General features: G+C 37.6%; 1 protein-coding gene and 1 pseudogene across 1 annotated transcript; both read right to left on the bottom strand.

The window, feature by feature from the left end:
* Window positions 1–5,883: 5,883 nt before the first annotated feature.
* Window positions 5,884–6,798, bottom strand: LOC138079123 (taste receptor type 2 member 31-like). The gene is given in 1 exon segment (XM_068971965.1): window positions 5,884–6,798. A coding segment is annotated over 1 exon segment (915 nt).
* Window positions 6,799–14,072: 7,274 nt separating this feature from the next.
* Window positions 14,073–15,264, bottom strand: LOC138079308 (taste receptor type 2 member 66-like; annotated as a pseudogene).
* Between the last annotated feature and the right edge of the window lie 469 nt (window positions 15,265–15,733).

The following is a 15,733-nucleotide window of genomic DNA, read 5'->3' as shown; positions in this document are numbered from 1 at the left end:
TTTCTAAGAGCCATTTTTCAGAATTTAAATTGTGATTTTGGGAATTTTATCATCATCTTTGTAACCAGCAGCCTCAATTGACTGTAGAACCAAAGAAGAAAACACATAAAAAGTAACAATAATTCAACTTGGTCTAGGTGAAAGAAGGTAGGCAATTGAAAATAATTCATAAATTAAAAATAACTTCTTACAAGTGAATCTCAGAAATTGAAGTTTAAAGGAAACATGCTATTTTTACCAGAATAATCTTCCTTCTGATGATTATAATAATAGTAATCAGTATTTGCTAGATATATCCCTATATATTACGAATATTCTTGTCTTTGACATCATATTTGCTTCTCAAAAACCTCATTTACTAGAGATAATGTGAGTAACTTTTCTCGGATAACAGCTTGTCTGTCATTATGGGGAAAGTCAAGGAACAAAACTTGATCTCAAAACACCATTCAAATGAGCAAACTATAGTACATCAATGACAGTGACACCATCCTATATGTTTCCTATGCGTGCTCAATCGTTTCGGTCATGTCCAACTCTTTGCGACCCTGTGGACCGTAGCCCTCTTGTCCTCTTGTCCATGGAATTCTTCAGGCAAGAATACTGGAGTACACTCTAAAGCCCTCAGTTAAGAGCTTGCTCGTAAAGGTTATTTGCTTTATCTTTTTTATTAAAGGAATTTAATTTAGTAAATGAAATAATTTGTGCAAGTAATACATTTAAACTAAAAAGACTAATTTATAAATATACTCATTTTGACTTAAATTTTTCTCTTCACTAGGCTAAGATAATGTTAATCTTTAGGATATTTAGATATTGTCCAAATTACATTTATAACCATCACTAAATGACATAGCTCATGATGACGATAACAGCAGTGAAATGGGAGAACTCTGATAGATGTGATATCATCCAGTTTTCAAAGTGGCAAAATTCACTGTGACAGGTGAACACTAGCCAATCTTTCCTATTAGGTACTTCAATCATGCTCAGCATCAGAGCTAGCATGAAAGACTATCATTACCTACTATGTCATCAAGAACAATGTCAAACTGACATACTCCAATGATTTACTTGCTGTTATTTTCCTTTACTTACATTCTGACAATTATGGGTAAAGTTACCTCAAAAAGTGCTATGTTTTTATTGAATTTTCATATGGAAATGAAGATATATATATAATAATACACTATACAATCTTCTTTCATATTTTAATACCATCATTAGCAAGCTAAGTTCTCTCACCTGCTTATTTATATTTCTAGCTACTGTGATTAAATCTAGGTAATTTATTAAGCAGTCAAAGTACAACAATATATGCACAAACATTTTCAAACATTCCACTGAATGTGTATTGAGTTTTAACAAATTTACCTTTCTATGTCTTTTTTTCTCTAACAAGGAACTAAAAAATTTATAACAACAAAAACATATGCATCAACACACGTGTGCATACACATACACACACATTCTTAGTGTGCAATTGATTATGGATGGAAGCAGAAAATTGTTATTTAATTTTAAGATAAACTATCATATTTTTATATCTAGGTTTAGTTCATAGGAAATTCACTAAATTTTGCACTCAAAAGGTGCGTGTGTCTGTGTGTGCTCAGTTGTGTCCAACTTTCTGCAACACCATGAACTGTAGCCCATCAGGCTCCTCTGTCCGTGGGATTTTCCAGGCAAGAATATGGGAATGGGTTGCCATTCCTTACTCTAGGGGATCTTCCCAACCCAGGGACTGAACTCATGTCTCTTGAATCTCCTGCATTGGCAGGCAGATTCTTTACCACTAGCACCACCTGGGAGTGAGTGGATATTTGAAAACAAAAGTGTCTAGGAAAACTAAGATATTTTGAATTTGAGATTTTAATGGGAGGTGGAAGTTTAATGGGAGGTTCAAGAAGGAGAGAACACATGTATACCTATGGCTGATTCATGCTGATGCTTGGCAGAAACCAACACAATATTGTGGAACAATTATCCTTCAATTAAAATTAATAATTTTTTAAAAGGCACAAATAATGTGGATTTATAATTCTTGTATCATGTCTTCCTTTTTTTCTATTAATTAAAATTATTTTTAAATTTTAACTCAGGCTTCATACTACCATAACCCTGTATTCCTCTTTATTCAAAAAGAACTCTAATTACAGTGGTATCTATGAGCATATGTGGTTTCAGGTTAATATTATTTTAATAATTTCTTTTTCTGCTTTCTACACATATTCATTATTGTAAAACATAATACCTATAGAGATTAAAAGGAAACACAAATGCATAGGAATAAAAAAATTATAGTGTTAATACTACTTTCACATTTGACTCATAATACAGAATTTTGCCAGGTATCTAGACCCTCCCCGTATATTCCTTTCTATTGATATTATTTCTTTTCTCTCTCCACCCTCCATACACTCCAAATTGTTACAGTAATCATTAATTTGTTTTACTTCAGAGTTTTGTCACTAATGTAATGCTTTAAAAACTATCCAGTCGACCTATTTTTTAACTTTGTATGTCTGGAATTCCAGTGAATTTTTTAATCTTGATATTTCTCCTCAATTTCCAATGTGCATTATTATCTATATAGCTCTAGTTTGTTGATTTTTTGTTATATAAATTGTATTGACATCATATAGCTCTACTTTTTATTTCATTGCTGTATAGCATTCTTTTATACAAGCATTCTATTATATCCATCTTACCAATGATGGAAATCCAGGCGATGTGTTAATTCTAGTTACTCAGAACAATAATGACAGGGGCATTCCTATATATGTATCCTGATACACAGTACAAAAATTCTCTAAGGTACAAAACTTCTGTTATATATTACATGTATTAACATTTCATTATATAGTTTTAATCATAACACAAAAATTGTAAGAAATTATTTTCCTGAGTGTCATAATGCTACAGCATTAAAAACAAGTCATGATTATTTTTTTTTCTTCACCCCTATCATGGAAGTGTTAGTCACTCAGTCGTGTCTGACTCTTTGTGACCCCATGGGCTGGGGCCCGCCAGGCTCCTCTGTCCATGGAATTCTCCAGCCAAGAATACTGGAGTGGGTTGCTGTTTCCTTCTTCAGGTGATTTTCCAGAACCAGGGATCAAACGTGGGTCTCTCTGCATTGCAGACAGATTCTTTACTGTCTGACCTACCAGGGAAGCTCACCCCTATCATAGGACTTCATTTTTTTCTAAGGTTTTAGCCTACTTATAAAAATCTAATATTCTTCAGTGAAATTTATTACACACATATATAATATACACAAAACGTTTATTATTTTTGAATTTAAGGTGGTTCTCGTTTCCTAACAACATTTCTAATTTCTATTGACTATGAAGTAAGAATCCATGATGAAATAATACCTATCCCAAACATACATCAGTTCAGTTCACTTAAGTTGCTCAGTCATGTCTGACTCTTTGCGGCCCCAAGGACTGCAGCACGCCAGGCTTCCCTGTCCATCATCAACACCTAGAGCTTACTCAAACTCATGTCCATCGAGTTGGTGATGCCATCCAACCATCTCATCTTCTGTTGTTCCCTTCTCCTCCTGCCTTCAATCTTTTCCAGCATCAGGGTCTTTTCAAATGAGTCAGCTCTTCCCATCAGGTGGCCAAAGTATTAGAGTTTCAGATTCAGCATCAGTCCTTCCAATGAATATTCAGGACTGATTTTCTTTAGGATGGACTGGTTGGATCTCCTTGAAGTCTAAGGGAATCTCAGGAGTCTTCTCCAACACCACAGTTCAGAAGCATCAATTCTTCAGTGCTCAGCTTTCTTTATAGTCCAAATCTGACATCCATACATCCTCAGTGTGTAATTTAAAATTCAGAGTCGTTACCATCCAAACAATGGATGTATGTGAAAAACACAATGCTTCATCATCCTGATCAACTGCACAATATTTTGTAAAATAATATTGCTTACCTGAAAAATCTTCAGTTCAGTTCAGTTCAGTCGCTCAGTCGTGTTTGACTCTTTGCGACCCCATGAATCGCAGCACGCCAGGCCTTTCTGTCCATCACCAACTCCCGGAGTTCACTCAGACTCACGTCCATCGAGTCTGTGATGCCATCCAGCCATCTCATCCTCGGTCATCCCCTTCTCCTCCTGCTCCCAGTCCCTCCCAGCATCAAAGTCTTTTCCAGTGAGTCAACTCTTCGCATGAGGTGGCCAAAGTACTGGAGTTTCAGGTTTAGCATCATTCCTTCCAAGGAAATCCCAGGGTTGATCTCCTTCAGAATGGACTGGTTGGATCTCCTTGCAGTCCAAGGGACTCTCAAGAGTCTTCTCCAACACCACAGTTCAAAACCATCAATTCTTTGGCGCTTAGCCTTCTTCACAGTCCAACTCTCACATCTATACATGACCACAGGAAAAACCATAGTCTTGACTAGACGGACCTTAGTTGGCAAAGTAATGTCTCTGCTTTTGAATATACTATCTACGTTGGTCATAACTTTTCTTCCAAGGAGTAAGCATCTTTCAATTTCATGGCTGCAGTCACCATCTGCAGTGATTTTGGAGACCAAAAAATCAAGTCTGACATTATTTTCACTGTTTCTCCATTTCCCATGGAGTGATGGGACCGGATGCCATGATCTTCATTTTCTGAATGTTGAGCTTTAAGCCAACTTTCTTACTCTCCTCTTTCACTTTCCTCAAGAGGCTTTTTAGTTCCTCTTCACTTTCTGCCATAAAGGTGTTGTCATCTGCATATCTGAGGTTATTGATATTTCTCCCAGCAATCTTGATTCCAGCTTGTGTTTCTTCCAGTCCAGTGTTTCTCATGATGTACTCTGCATAGAAGTTAAATAAGCACGGTGACAATATACAGCCTTGACGTACTCCTTTTCCTATTTCAAACCAGTCTGTTGTTCCATGTCCAGTTCTAACTGTTGCTTCTTGGCCTGCATACAGATTTCTCAAGAAGCAGGTTAGGTGGTCTGGTATTCCCATCTCTTTCAGAATTTTCCACAGTTTATTGCGATCCACACAGTCAAAGGCTTTGGCATAGTCAATAAAGCAGAAATAGATGTTTTTCTGGAACTCTCTTGCTTTTTCCATGATCCAGCGCATGTTGACAATTTGATCTCTGTTTCCTCTGCCTTTTCTAAAACCAGCTTGAACATCTGGAAGTTCACAGTTCACGTATTGCTGAAGCCTGGCTTGGAGAATTTTGAGCATTGCTTTACTAGCATGTGAGATGAGTGCAATTGTGCGGTAGTTTGAGCATTCTTTGGCATTGCCTTTCTTTGGGATTAGAATGAAAACTGACTTTTTCCAGTCTTGTGGCCACTGCTGAGTTTTCCAAATTTGCTGGCATAGTGAGTACAGCACTTTCACAGCATCATGTTTCAGGATTTGAAATAGCTCAACTGGAATGCCATCACCTCCACTAGCTTTGTTCATAGTGATGCTTTCCAAGGCCCACTTGACTTCACATTCCAGAATGTCTGGCTCTAGATGAGTGATCACACCATCGTGATTATCCAGGTCGTGAAGATCCTTTTTGTACAGTTCTTCTGCGTATTCTTGCCATCTCTTCTTAACATTTTCTGCTTCTGTTAGGTCCATACCACTTCTGTCCTTTATCGAGCCCATCTTTGCATGAAATGTTCCCTTGGTATCTCTAATTTTCTTGAAGAGATCTCTAGTCTTTCCCTTAGTTAATGGTAAGGTAAACACCATTTTTCTTAAACACACACATAAATACACTTTTTGTGATAAGTTTTGGTGAAAAACTTTTCTAGGTAAACCTGTGGGTATTACTCAGTGACATACAGAATTAAGAAAGGAGTAGAAAGTATAAAACGTGACAGACTCCATCCATTCATTTTTTGATAGAAGACACATGATGCCCACCTATTTCCTGTCTTTCAGCCAGCACCCCAGCTGCCTCAGAAACAATAGAAAGGCCTGTGTTAACTTTCTGTTTCCCCAGTTCAGGATAAATGAGTGGACTGAAGGATAGATGACTTCAACTGTTGGGAAAAGCAAGAGAAACAGTTCCTCATGCAACTTTTTAGGACTCCAGATTGATATTAGAACCAGAAAGTAAAAGGCAAATAGCAAGAGAAAGGAGATGACAGTTTGCATGGCTTTTATATGGATCTTGGTCCTGGGATCTTGGAATCCTTTGCCATTGAGCTGCATCTTCCTGAGATGTTTCCACAGGGAAGAGATTGGTAGCAGAAAAGATATTAAGGACATAGTAAAGGGTGTGAGGTTTCCTAGAATGAGCAGGGTCACATGTGAAAGCCATAAAATATCCCTCAGTTTGGTCTTCTGTGTGAAGTTTCTTTCAAATTCACTTCTCTGCATAGTCCCACTTACACTTATAACTACAACTTGTAAAACCAAAATGAATGAAGTTCCCAGAAGCATCATGAGAACTACACTTTTAACTCTCAACTTCAGGTGAAGAAAAGTTAGGCTGGAGAAATTGGCTATCTTCAACAAATAAAATATACTGAGGCTAGTAGCAAGCCAGGTGCTATGATGATTGCTAATTGTCCAGGCAATATAAACAATAGTTCTTACTTTAAAACCATATAAAGCTGGATGAAGCAAAATATAATACTAATGTATTAACATTACACAGAGCAAAACAATTCTGGAGACTGCCATAGCAGTGACAATCACATCAGTTGAGGAGATCTTTTGTCTCTTAACCCAGTCAACGCAGTTCACCAGGGCTAAAAAGCCACTGGCAAAATTTCCCAGAACAAATTGTGTTATTACTGGGACGGAAAAAATGATTGATAGTAGAGTTATCATGTCTAGAAAAAATAAAAGCCAAGTCAAATAACACTGTAGCGAGTACTTCAATATTCTGACCTTAAATTCTTTGTGCAGCTGATTTGGGGATGTGAAGTGAAGTTCTTGCTTCTTTTAACTTCTGTGACCAATGTCAAGCAGGAAAGTATCAGCATATGTAAATGAAAGAGCTCAGTACTGTCTTGATGTAATAATTGCTATTACCTAACAGCTCATAGGGCTTCCCTGGTGGCTCAGAGGTTAAAGCGTCTGCCTTCAATGCAGGAGACCCGGGTTCGATCCCTGGGTAGGGAAGATCCTCTGGAGAAGGAAATGGCAACCCACTCCAGTATTCTTGCCTGGAGAATCCCATGGACTGGAGAACCTGGTGGGCTGCAGTCCACGGGGTCACAAAGAGTCGGACACGACTTACTTACTTAACAGCTCATATTGACTTCTCTTCATGCACTCTGTGTCCTTGCACTCACATTTGTGGGATGGGTTATCTCTCACCTGATGTTGAAACAAAATAATAATTCTCATTTGCCAGCATGCAAATAAAAACATATTGTGTTGCAACTTTTCCCTATTTAACCTCCCCATAATTCGTGTTCAACAAATTTAGTTGTTGGTGAGCAAAATTTTAAAACCCAATACACATGCCAGATTTACAAAGAAAGAATTCATAAGTTTCTTATCAAAAACATCTAAGATTTTCTTGGGGACCCCAGGAAAGCCAACACACAATAAAAATTGGTTGTTGATAACCAATACAAAAACAAGACAGGGGGCTGACTGTGAGTCAGATAATGAATTTTTTATTGCCAAGTTCAGACTTAACTTGAAGAAAGTAGGGAAAACCACTAGACCATTCAGGTATGACCTAAATCAAATCCCGTACAATTATACAGTGGAAGTGAGAATAGATGCAAGGGATTAGATCAGGTAGACAGAGTGCCTGAAGAACTATGGACGGAGGTTCATGCCATTGTACAAGAGGTAGTGATCAAGAAAAGAATGCAAAAGAAAAGAAAAGAAAAAGAAATACAAAAAGGCAAAATGATTGTCTGAGGGGGCCTTACAAATAACGGAGAAAAGAAAGGATGCAAAAGGCAAAAGAGAAAAGGAAAAATATACCCATTTGAATGCAGAGTTGCAGAGAATAGCAGGAGAGATAAGAAAGCCTTCCTCAGTGGTCAACGCAAAGAAATAGAGGAAGACAATAGAATGGGAAAGACTAAAGATCTCTCCAAGAAAATTAGAGATACCAAGAGAACATTTCATGCAAAGATGGGCACAATAAAGGGTAGAAATGGTATGGACCTAACAGAAGAAGAAGATATTAAAAAGAGGTGGCAACAATACAGAGAAGAACTATACAAAAAAAGATCTTCATGACCCAGATAACCACGATGGTGTGGCCTGGAGCCAGACATCCTGGAATGTGAAGTCAAATGGGCCTTAGGAAACATCATTATGAACAAAACTAGTGGAGGTGATGGAATTCCAGTGTAACTATTTAAAATTCTAAAAGATGATGCTGTGAAAGTGCTGTATTCAATATGCCAGCAAATTTGGAAAACTCAGCAGTGGCCACAGGACTGGTAAATGTCGGTTTTCATTTTGTTCCCAAAGAAAGGCAATGCCAAAGAATGCTCAAATTACTATAACTGCACTCATCTCACACACTAGCAAAGTAATGCTCAAGATTCCCCAAGCCAGGCTTCAACAGTACATGAACCATGAACTTCCAGATGTTCAAGCTGGGTTTAGAAAATGCAGAGGAACCAGAGATCAAATTTTCAACATCCCCTGGATCATCAGTAAAGCAGGAGAGTTCCAGAAAAACATCTACTTCTGCTTTATTGATTATTCCAAAGCCTTTGACTGTGCGAATCACAATAAACTGTGGAAAATTCTTCAAGAGATTGGAATACCAGACTACCTGACCTGCCTTCTGAGAAATTTGTATGCAGGTCAAGAAGCAACAGTTAGAACTGGACATGGAAAAACAGACTGGTTCCAAAGAGGTAAAGGAGTACGTCAAATCTGTATATGGTCACCCTGCTTATTGAACTTATATGCAGACTACATCATGAGAAATGCTGGGCTGGATGAAGCACAAGCTGGAATCAAGATTACCGGGAGAAATATCAATAACCTCAGATATGCAGATGACACCACCCTTATGGCAGAAAGCAAAGAAGAACTAAAGAGCCTCTTGATGAAAGTGAAAGAGGAGAGTGAAAAAGTTGGTTTAAAGTTCAACATTCAGAAAACTAAGATCATGGCATCTGGTCCCATCACTTCATGGCAAATAATTGGGGAAACAGTGGAAACAGTATCAGACTTTACTTTTTTGGGCTTCAAAATCACTGTAGATGGTGACTGCAGCCATGAAGTTAACAGACACTTGCTCCTTGAAAGAAAAGTTATGAGCAATCTAGACAGCATATTAAAAAACACAGACATTACTTTGTGACAAAGGTCCATCTAGTTAAAGCTATGGTTTTTCCAGTACTCATATGTGGATGTGAGAGTTGGACTACAAAGAATGCTTTGAGCAAGCTCTGGAATTTGGTGATGGACAGGGAATCCTGGCATGCTGCAGTCCGTGGGGTTGCAAAGAGTCGGACTTGACTGAGTGACTGAACGAACGGAGCTGAACTCCTGAACAATGTTACGAACTTCTGTCCATAGTTCTTCAGGCACTCTATCAGATCTAATCCCTTGAATCTATTTGTCACTTCACCTTTATAATCATAAGGGATTTGATTTAGGTCATACTTGAATGGTCTAGTGGTTTTCCCTACTTTCTTCAATTTAAGTCTGAATTTGGCAATAAGGAGTTCATGGTCTGAGCCACAGTCAGCTCCTGGTCTTGTTTTTGCTGACCATATAGAGCTTCTCCATCTTTGGCTGCAAAGAATATAATCAATATGATTTTGGTATTGACCATCTGGTGATGTCCATGTGTAGAGTCATCTCTTGTGTTGTTGGAAGAGGGTGTTTGCTATGACCAATGGGTTCTCTTTGTAAAACTCTGTTAGCCTTTGCCTTGCTTCATTTTGTATGCCAAGTCCAAACTTGCCCATTACTCCAGGTATATTTTGACTTCCTACTTGTACATTCTAGTCCCCTATGATGAAAAGAATATCTTTTGGGGGGTTTAGTTCTAGAAGGTCTTGTAGGTTTTCATAGAACCGTTCAACTTCAGCTTCTTCAGTATTAATGGTTGGGGCATAGACTTGGATTGCTCTGCTATTGAATGGTTTGCCTTGGAAACAGATCATTTTGTTGTTTTTGAGGTTGCACCCAAGTACTGCATTTCAGACTCTTCTGTTGACTATGAAGGCTACTTCATTTTTCCTAAGGAATTCTTACCCACATTAATAGATATAATGGTCATCTGAATTAAATTTGCCCATTCTGGTCCATTTTCGTTCACTGATTTCTAAAATGTCGAAGTTCACTCTTGCCATCTCCTGTTTGACCACTTGAAATTTACCTTGATTCATGGGCCTAACATTCCAGGTTCCTATATAATCTTGTTCTTTACAGCACTGGACTTTAGTTTCATCACCAGACACATCCACAACTGGGCATTGTTTTCACTTTGGCTCATCCTCTTCTTTCTGGAGCTATTTCTCCACTCTGGTAGCATACACATGTGGAAAAAGCCCCACTGTAAATTACCCACAGTTGAATGAATCTGGCCACAGCCAAGCAGAAAAGGATGAAATTCGCTGATGAGACGTTTTCATTCTTGATCCAGTTGCAGTTTACAGTTTATCCGTCCAGTGAGCCCATTTCTCAGCAATCCTAAGACGAGTTGCCACTCCCAGAAAGAGACCTTAATTCCAGTTCACATTTTGATGAAATTGTGATATTGTGCTTCACTGAAAACTTTATGATCAAACAGCTGCAGACTGAAATCCATTTGTGATGCCTTCTTTAAAGTGTTCATCATAATTCCAGAAAGTACAGCCAAAATTCTGCTTTGATATAGTTTCAGATCTTCATTAAAAGAGTAGCTTATTTTACTTACACTGAAATTTCAGTGTTAAACCAAATAATTCTGTAACAGATACAAAGCTTCATGAATATCTTTCTTATGACTTACACTGTTACAATATAATTTCTATAGTAAACATTAATGATGTCCACTTATCCTTGACACCAGTGCAGTTTCTCATTTCTGAAAATGACTAAAACGATGAAGTCAGTATGTAAACATGCAAAAATAAGACAAACTGGTTTCCACTGATTTGTACTTTAGTCTTCTCTGAGCCACATGTGCTGAGTGTGTGCTAAATCACTTCAGTCATGTCCAACTCTTTGCAAACTAATGGACTGTAGCCCACCAAGTTCCTCTGTTAATGGGATTCTCCAGGCAAGAATACTGGAGTGGGATGCCATGCCCTCCTCCAGGGGATCTTCCTGACCCAGAGACTGAACCCACGTCTCTTATGTCTCCTCCATTGGCAGACAGGTTCTTTACCACTAGCACCACCTGGGAAGCCCTGTGAGCTGCATATTTGAATGCAAATATTTTATATTTTGAATAGTAATTGCTAGAAAATATTATATAACTCAGCCTTTATTTGTCACTCATCAATAAGATCCTTCTATCTATAAAGTATTTTGTTGATTTAATTTCATTTATAGAAATAATGTGGTGGTGCAAACAGTAAAGAATCCACCTGCAATGCGGGAGACCTGGATTCAATTCCTGGGCTGGGAAGATCCCCTGGAGAAGGAAATGGCAACCCACTCCAATATTCTTGCCTGGGAAGTCCCACTGACAGAGAAGGCTGGCGGGCTACAGTCCATGGGGTCACAAAGAGTCGTACACAATTGAGTGACTAATACACACACACACAGAAATAATGTAAGGAAGTTATTTATAGTTCAAATTGCACAGCCAAGTGCCAGGAAATATAGCTAGAAATATTAGTACAGAATATCATAGTAGTTAAGTCAAAAACTGTAAGCAAGTTAGGTTGGAAATATACATTAGGAGGCTACAAGTATTATAGTACAGAGTCAGTTATGACTTTATGAAGATATAAATATGAAGTGTGAACTTGAATCCTTTGGAATTTATGAAGAAATAGAAAAAAAAAACTAAAGACCGATGTAAGAGTGTGTGCATATTATCAAAATGACATGAAGAAGATACACCATGCTTCTAAAGGGAGGAACTTCTTTCCTTTTACAGTAATGTGTTGCTATTTCAAGTGAAATGTGACTAAAGTCTCTCCCATGTCCATGTCCTCAATTCCATGTCCTTCTCTTATTTCTGGGCTAGAGATTGAGCACATTTCCCAGCCTCTCTTACCTTTAGTTGTGGCAAGGTGATCAAAACCTGAACAATGTTATTTAAGTGAAAAATTTGTGCAATATTTTAGTCCTATCCCCAATACTCTCCTCAGGGACTGTCCTCCCTATGGTTTTTTCCCCCAGCTTTCTTGAATGGAGAAAACTCCATGCAATCGTCCAAATCCACATGTTAAATATGACCAACTTCTGATCAGCCTAACTCCTTGGATAACTACCTAGAGAAGTGTGCTCAGACATATCAATACCCTTAAAGAACAATATTAAATGTACACTGAATTTGAGTCACTTAATGCTTTGGAACCTATTTGTCTACTCTATCTAATGCAGAAACTGGAATTGAGATTGTGTAGATTTGTGTAGAAGCAATTAAATGTTGAGGAAACAGAACCAGGAAATCCATGTGACCTGCAGATTTTGTGAAGAGTTTCATTTTCACTTGTTTCCAGCTTTCATGTAGTTTTTTTAATCGAATTAATCATTAGAATATCTTTCATATAAACTCTCCTGTAGACTGATTTTTATGTACTGGAAAGTTAGCATAAAACACGATAAGCATGATCCTCACATGATAAGGCTTATGTTCCACTAAGCAGACAGGTGATTAAAAGTAGTGAGTAATTCAGATGTGGAAATGATTTATCTTAACATTTAGATAATGTTGTTATAATATCTTAATACCAAGAATTAATAGAGTCATAGAAATTCAGTTGTTGAACAAGGTTATAAATTTCCTATAGTGAAACTTGCTAGCAATCCTATATACGTCAACACATTTTCTATGTCATCATTTTCCACAAGATTGTAATAAAACAGATCTTCAAGACATATCCTATAATTATGACATAGACATCATAGACACCATTCTAATACATGTAGAAATATCATTGAATTAAGCATCATAATTTTTTTTACTGTTCTTACACTGAATGTATTTTTAAGATTGGGAAGACCTAAATCTTTTGTCTGAAATTTAAAATGAATTTTTAGGTAGCAAAATGGAGGAGAAGATTGACAACTGAGAGGCCCAATTTTGGTTTAGGGGAAAACTGAGAAAATTTTAAAAAATATTTATTTGGCTGCACTGGGTGTTAGTTGCAGCATGCAGAATCTTCAGATCTTCCTTGAGCCATGTGAAATTTTTAGTTGTCACTTGAGTGCTCTTAGTTGTGGCAGGCTAAATGTAGTTCACTGACCAGGGATGGAATCCAGGCCCTCTGCTTTGGGATCACAGAGTCCTAGCCACTGGACCACTAGGGAAGTCCCAAAAACTGAGCAATTTGACACCAGATTGCAAGTTGAAAAGGGGTCTTCTTAATTTGACACCTCTAAAAAATAATTTTCCTAACTTCATGTGAAATATAGCAGCTATGAAGACATCGTAATTATTTTTTTCTTCTTCGTCCTCACTGTAGTATTTTATTTTTTTCTGTTTTTTGACTACCAATAAAAATCATATATTCTTTAGTACAGTTAATTATACACACATATAAACTTTAATCTAAAAATATTTGTTACATTCTAATTTTATTGTGGGCATCTTTGCTAAGCACATTGTGATACTAATTTCAATGGAAAATAGCAATAATGTCCTGAGATAAGCTCAATTCTTAAAAAGATGTAAATACAGATTATAAATACTTCATTTGAAGACAACAGCATAGAATATACATGTGAAATACACATTGCTTCATAACCCTGAAATTATACATTTTGTAAAATTAGACTGTTTATCTGAAAAATATTGGTTAGTGGTAGCATAATCTTATCATCAGTTTTGTAGCATTCATAAACACTCACATATATACTTTTCATCATAAGCTTGAGTAAAAGACTTTGCATGTTAACCTTTAGAAATTACTCAGTTATAGTCACATTTGAAAAAGCAGAAGAAAGTATAAAATTTTACAAACACCATCAACTTATTTTTTTGCTGGAAGACACATGATGTCCACCTATTTCTTTTCTCTCAGTCAGCACCTTAGCTGCCAAAGAAATGACAGAAATGCTTTTGTTAACTTCCTGTTTCCCCAGAACAGGGTACATGAGTGATTTGAAGGACAGAGGAATCCAAGAGCCTCAAAGAACAAAAAGACAGGTTCCTTCTGCTGCCTTTTAAAACTCCAAATGGATACCATTAGAGCCAGAAAATGAATGGCAAACAGCAAGAGAGAGGATATCACAGTTTGCATGGCTTTTATATGGACTTTGGTGCTAGGATCGGGAGATCCTTTACCACTGAGCTGCATCTTCTTGAGAGGTTTCCACAGGGAAACAATTAATAGCAGAAAACATATCAGGGACATAGTATGAGATTTCCTAGCATAAGCAGCAGAGAAGGCAATGGCAACCCACTCCAGTACTCTTGCCTGGAAAATCCCATGGACGGAGGAGCCTAGTAGGCTGCAGTTCATGGAGTTGTGAAGAGTCAGATACGACTGAGAGACTTCACTTTCACTTTTCACTTTCATGCATTGGAGAAGGAAATGGCAACCCACTCCAGTGTTCTTGCCTGGAGAATCCCAGGGATGGGGGAGCCTGGTGGGCTGCTGTCTCTGGGGTCACGCAGAGTCGGACACGACTGAAGCGACTTAGCAGCAGCAGCAGCAGCATAAGCATAGTCACACGTGGAAGCCATAAACTGCCCCTCAATGTGGTCTTCTGAGGAATGTTTCCTTCGTATTCATTTGTCTGGATAGCCTCATTGTCTATATCACTGCAACATGAAAAACCAAGAAGAATGAAGTTCCCAGAAGTATTATGTGCATGACACTTTAAACTCTCCACTTCAGGTGAAGAAAATTAAGCTGGAGAAATGGCTATCTTCAACAAATAAAATATACTGAGACTAGCAGCAAGCCAGGTGCTATAACGGTTGCTTACTATCCAGGCAATATGAACTATAATTCTTGCTTCTAAACTATATAGAACTGGATTCAACACAACTGAGTACAAATTCATTAACATTACCCAGAGCAAAACAATTCTGCGGACTGCCAGAGCAGTGAGAATCCCATCAACTGAGATCTTTTGTCTCTTGACCCAATCAATGCCATTCACCCATGCTACGAGGCCACTGGCAAAATTTCCTAGAACAAACTCTGTTAATACTAGGATGGAAAAAATGGTCAATTGTAAAGTTATCATGTCTAGAAAAAAAGCCTATTCTACTGTCATGGTTGTGATTCCTTCAATAGTCTGACCTTAAATTCTTTGTGCAGCTGATTTCTGGATGGGCACTGAAGTTCTCCTTTCTTTTAACTTCTGTGACCAATGTCAAGCAGGAAATTACTAGCATATGCTAATAAAAGAGCTCACTGTTATCTTGATGAAATAATTGCTATTCCCTAACAGGTCAAATTGACTCCTCTTTATGCATTCTGTGTCCTTGCCATGGAATGAATTACTTCATAATTTTAATGAAGAGATGAAATCTCATTTGCCAGCATGCAAATAAGGACATATTGTGTTGCAACTTTTCCCTGTTTAACCTCTCCATAATTTGTACTTAACAAATTTAGTTGTTAGTGAGTAAAATTTTAAAAACCAATACATAGAATGTACACAGAAAGCCTAAACTATTAGATGGAGCTTGATCATAACCAGGATCATCATT

This window comes from Capricornis sumatraensis, chromosome 4, assembly GCF_032405125.1.
Source record: "Capricornis sumatraensis isolate serow.1 chromosome 4, serow.2, whole genome shotgun sequence".
Lineage (NCBI taxonomy): Eukaryota > Metazoa > Chordata > Mammalia > Artiodactyla > Bovidae > Capricornis > Capricornis sumatraensis.
The sequence above is the reverse complement of the archived record's forward strand: the minus strand, read 5'-3'. Positions and strand labels throughout refer to the sequence as shown.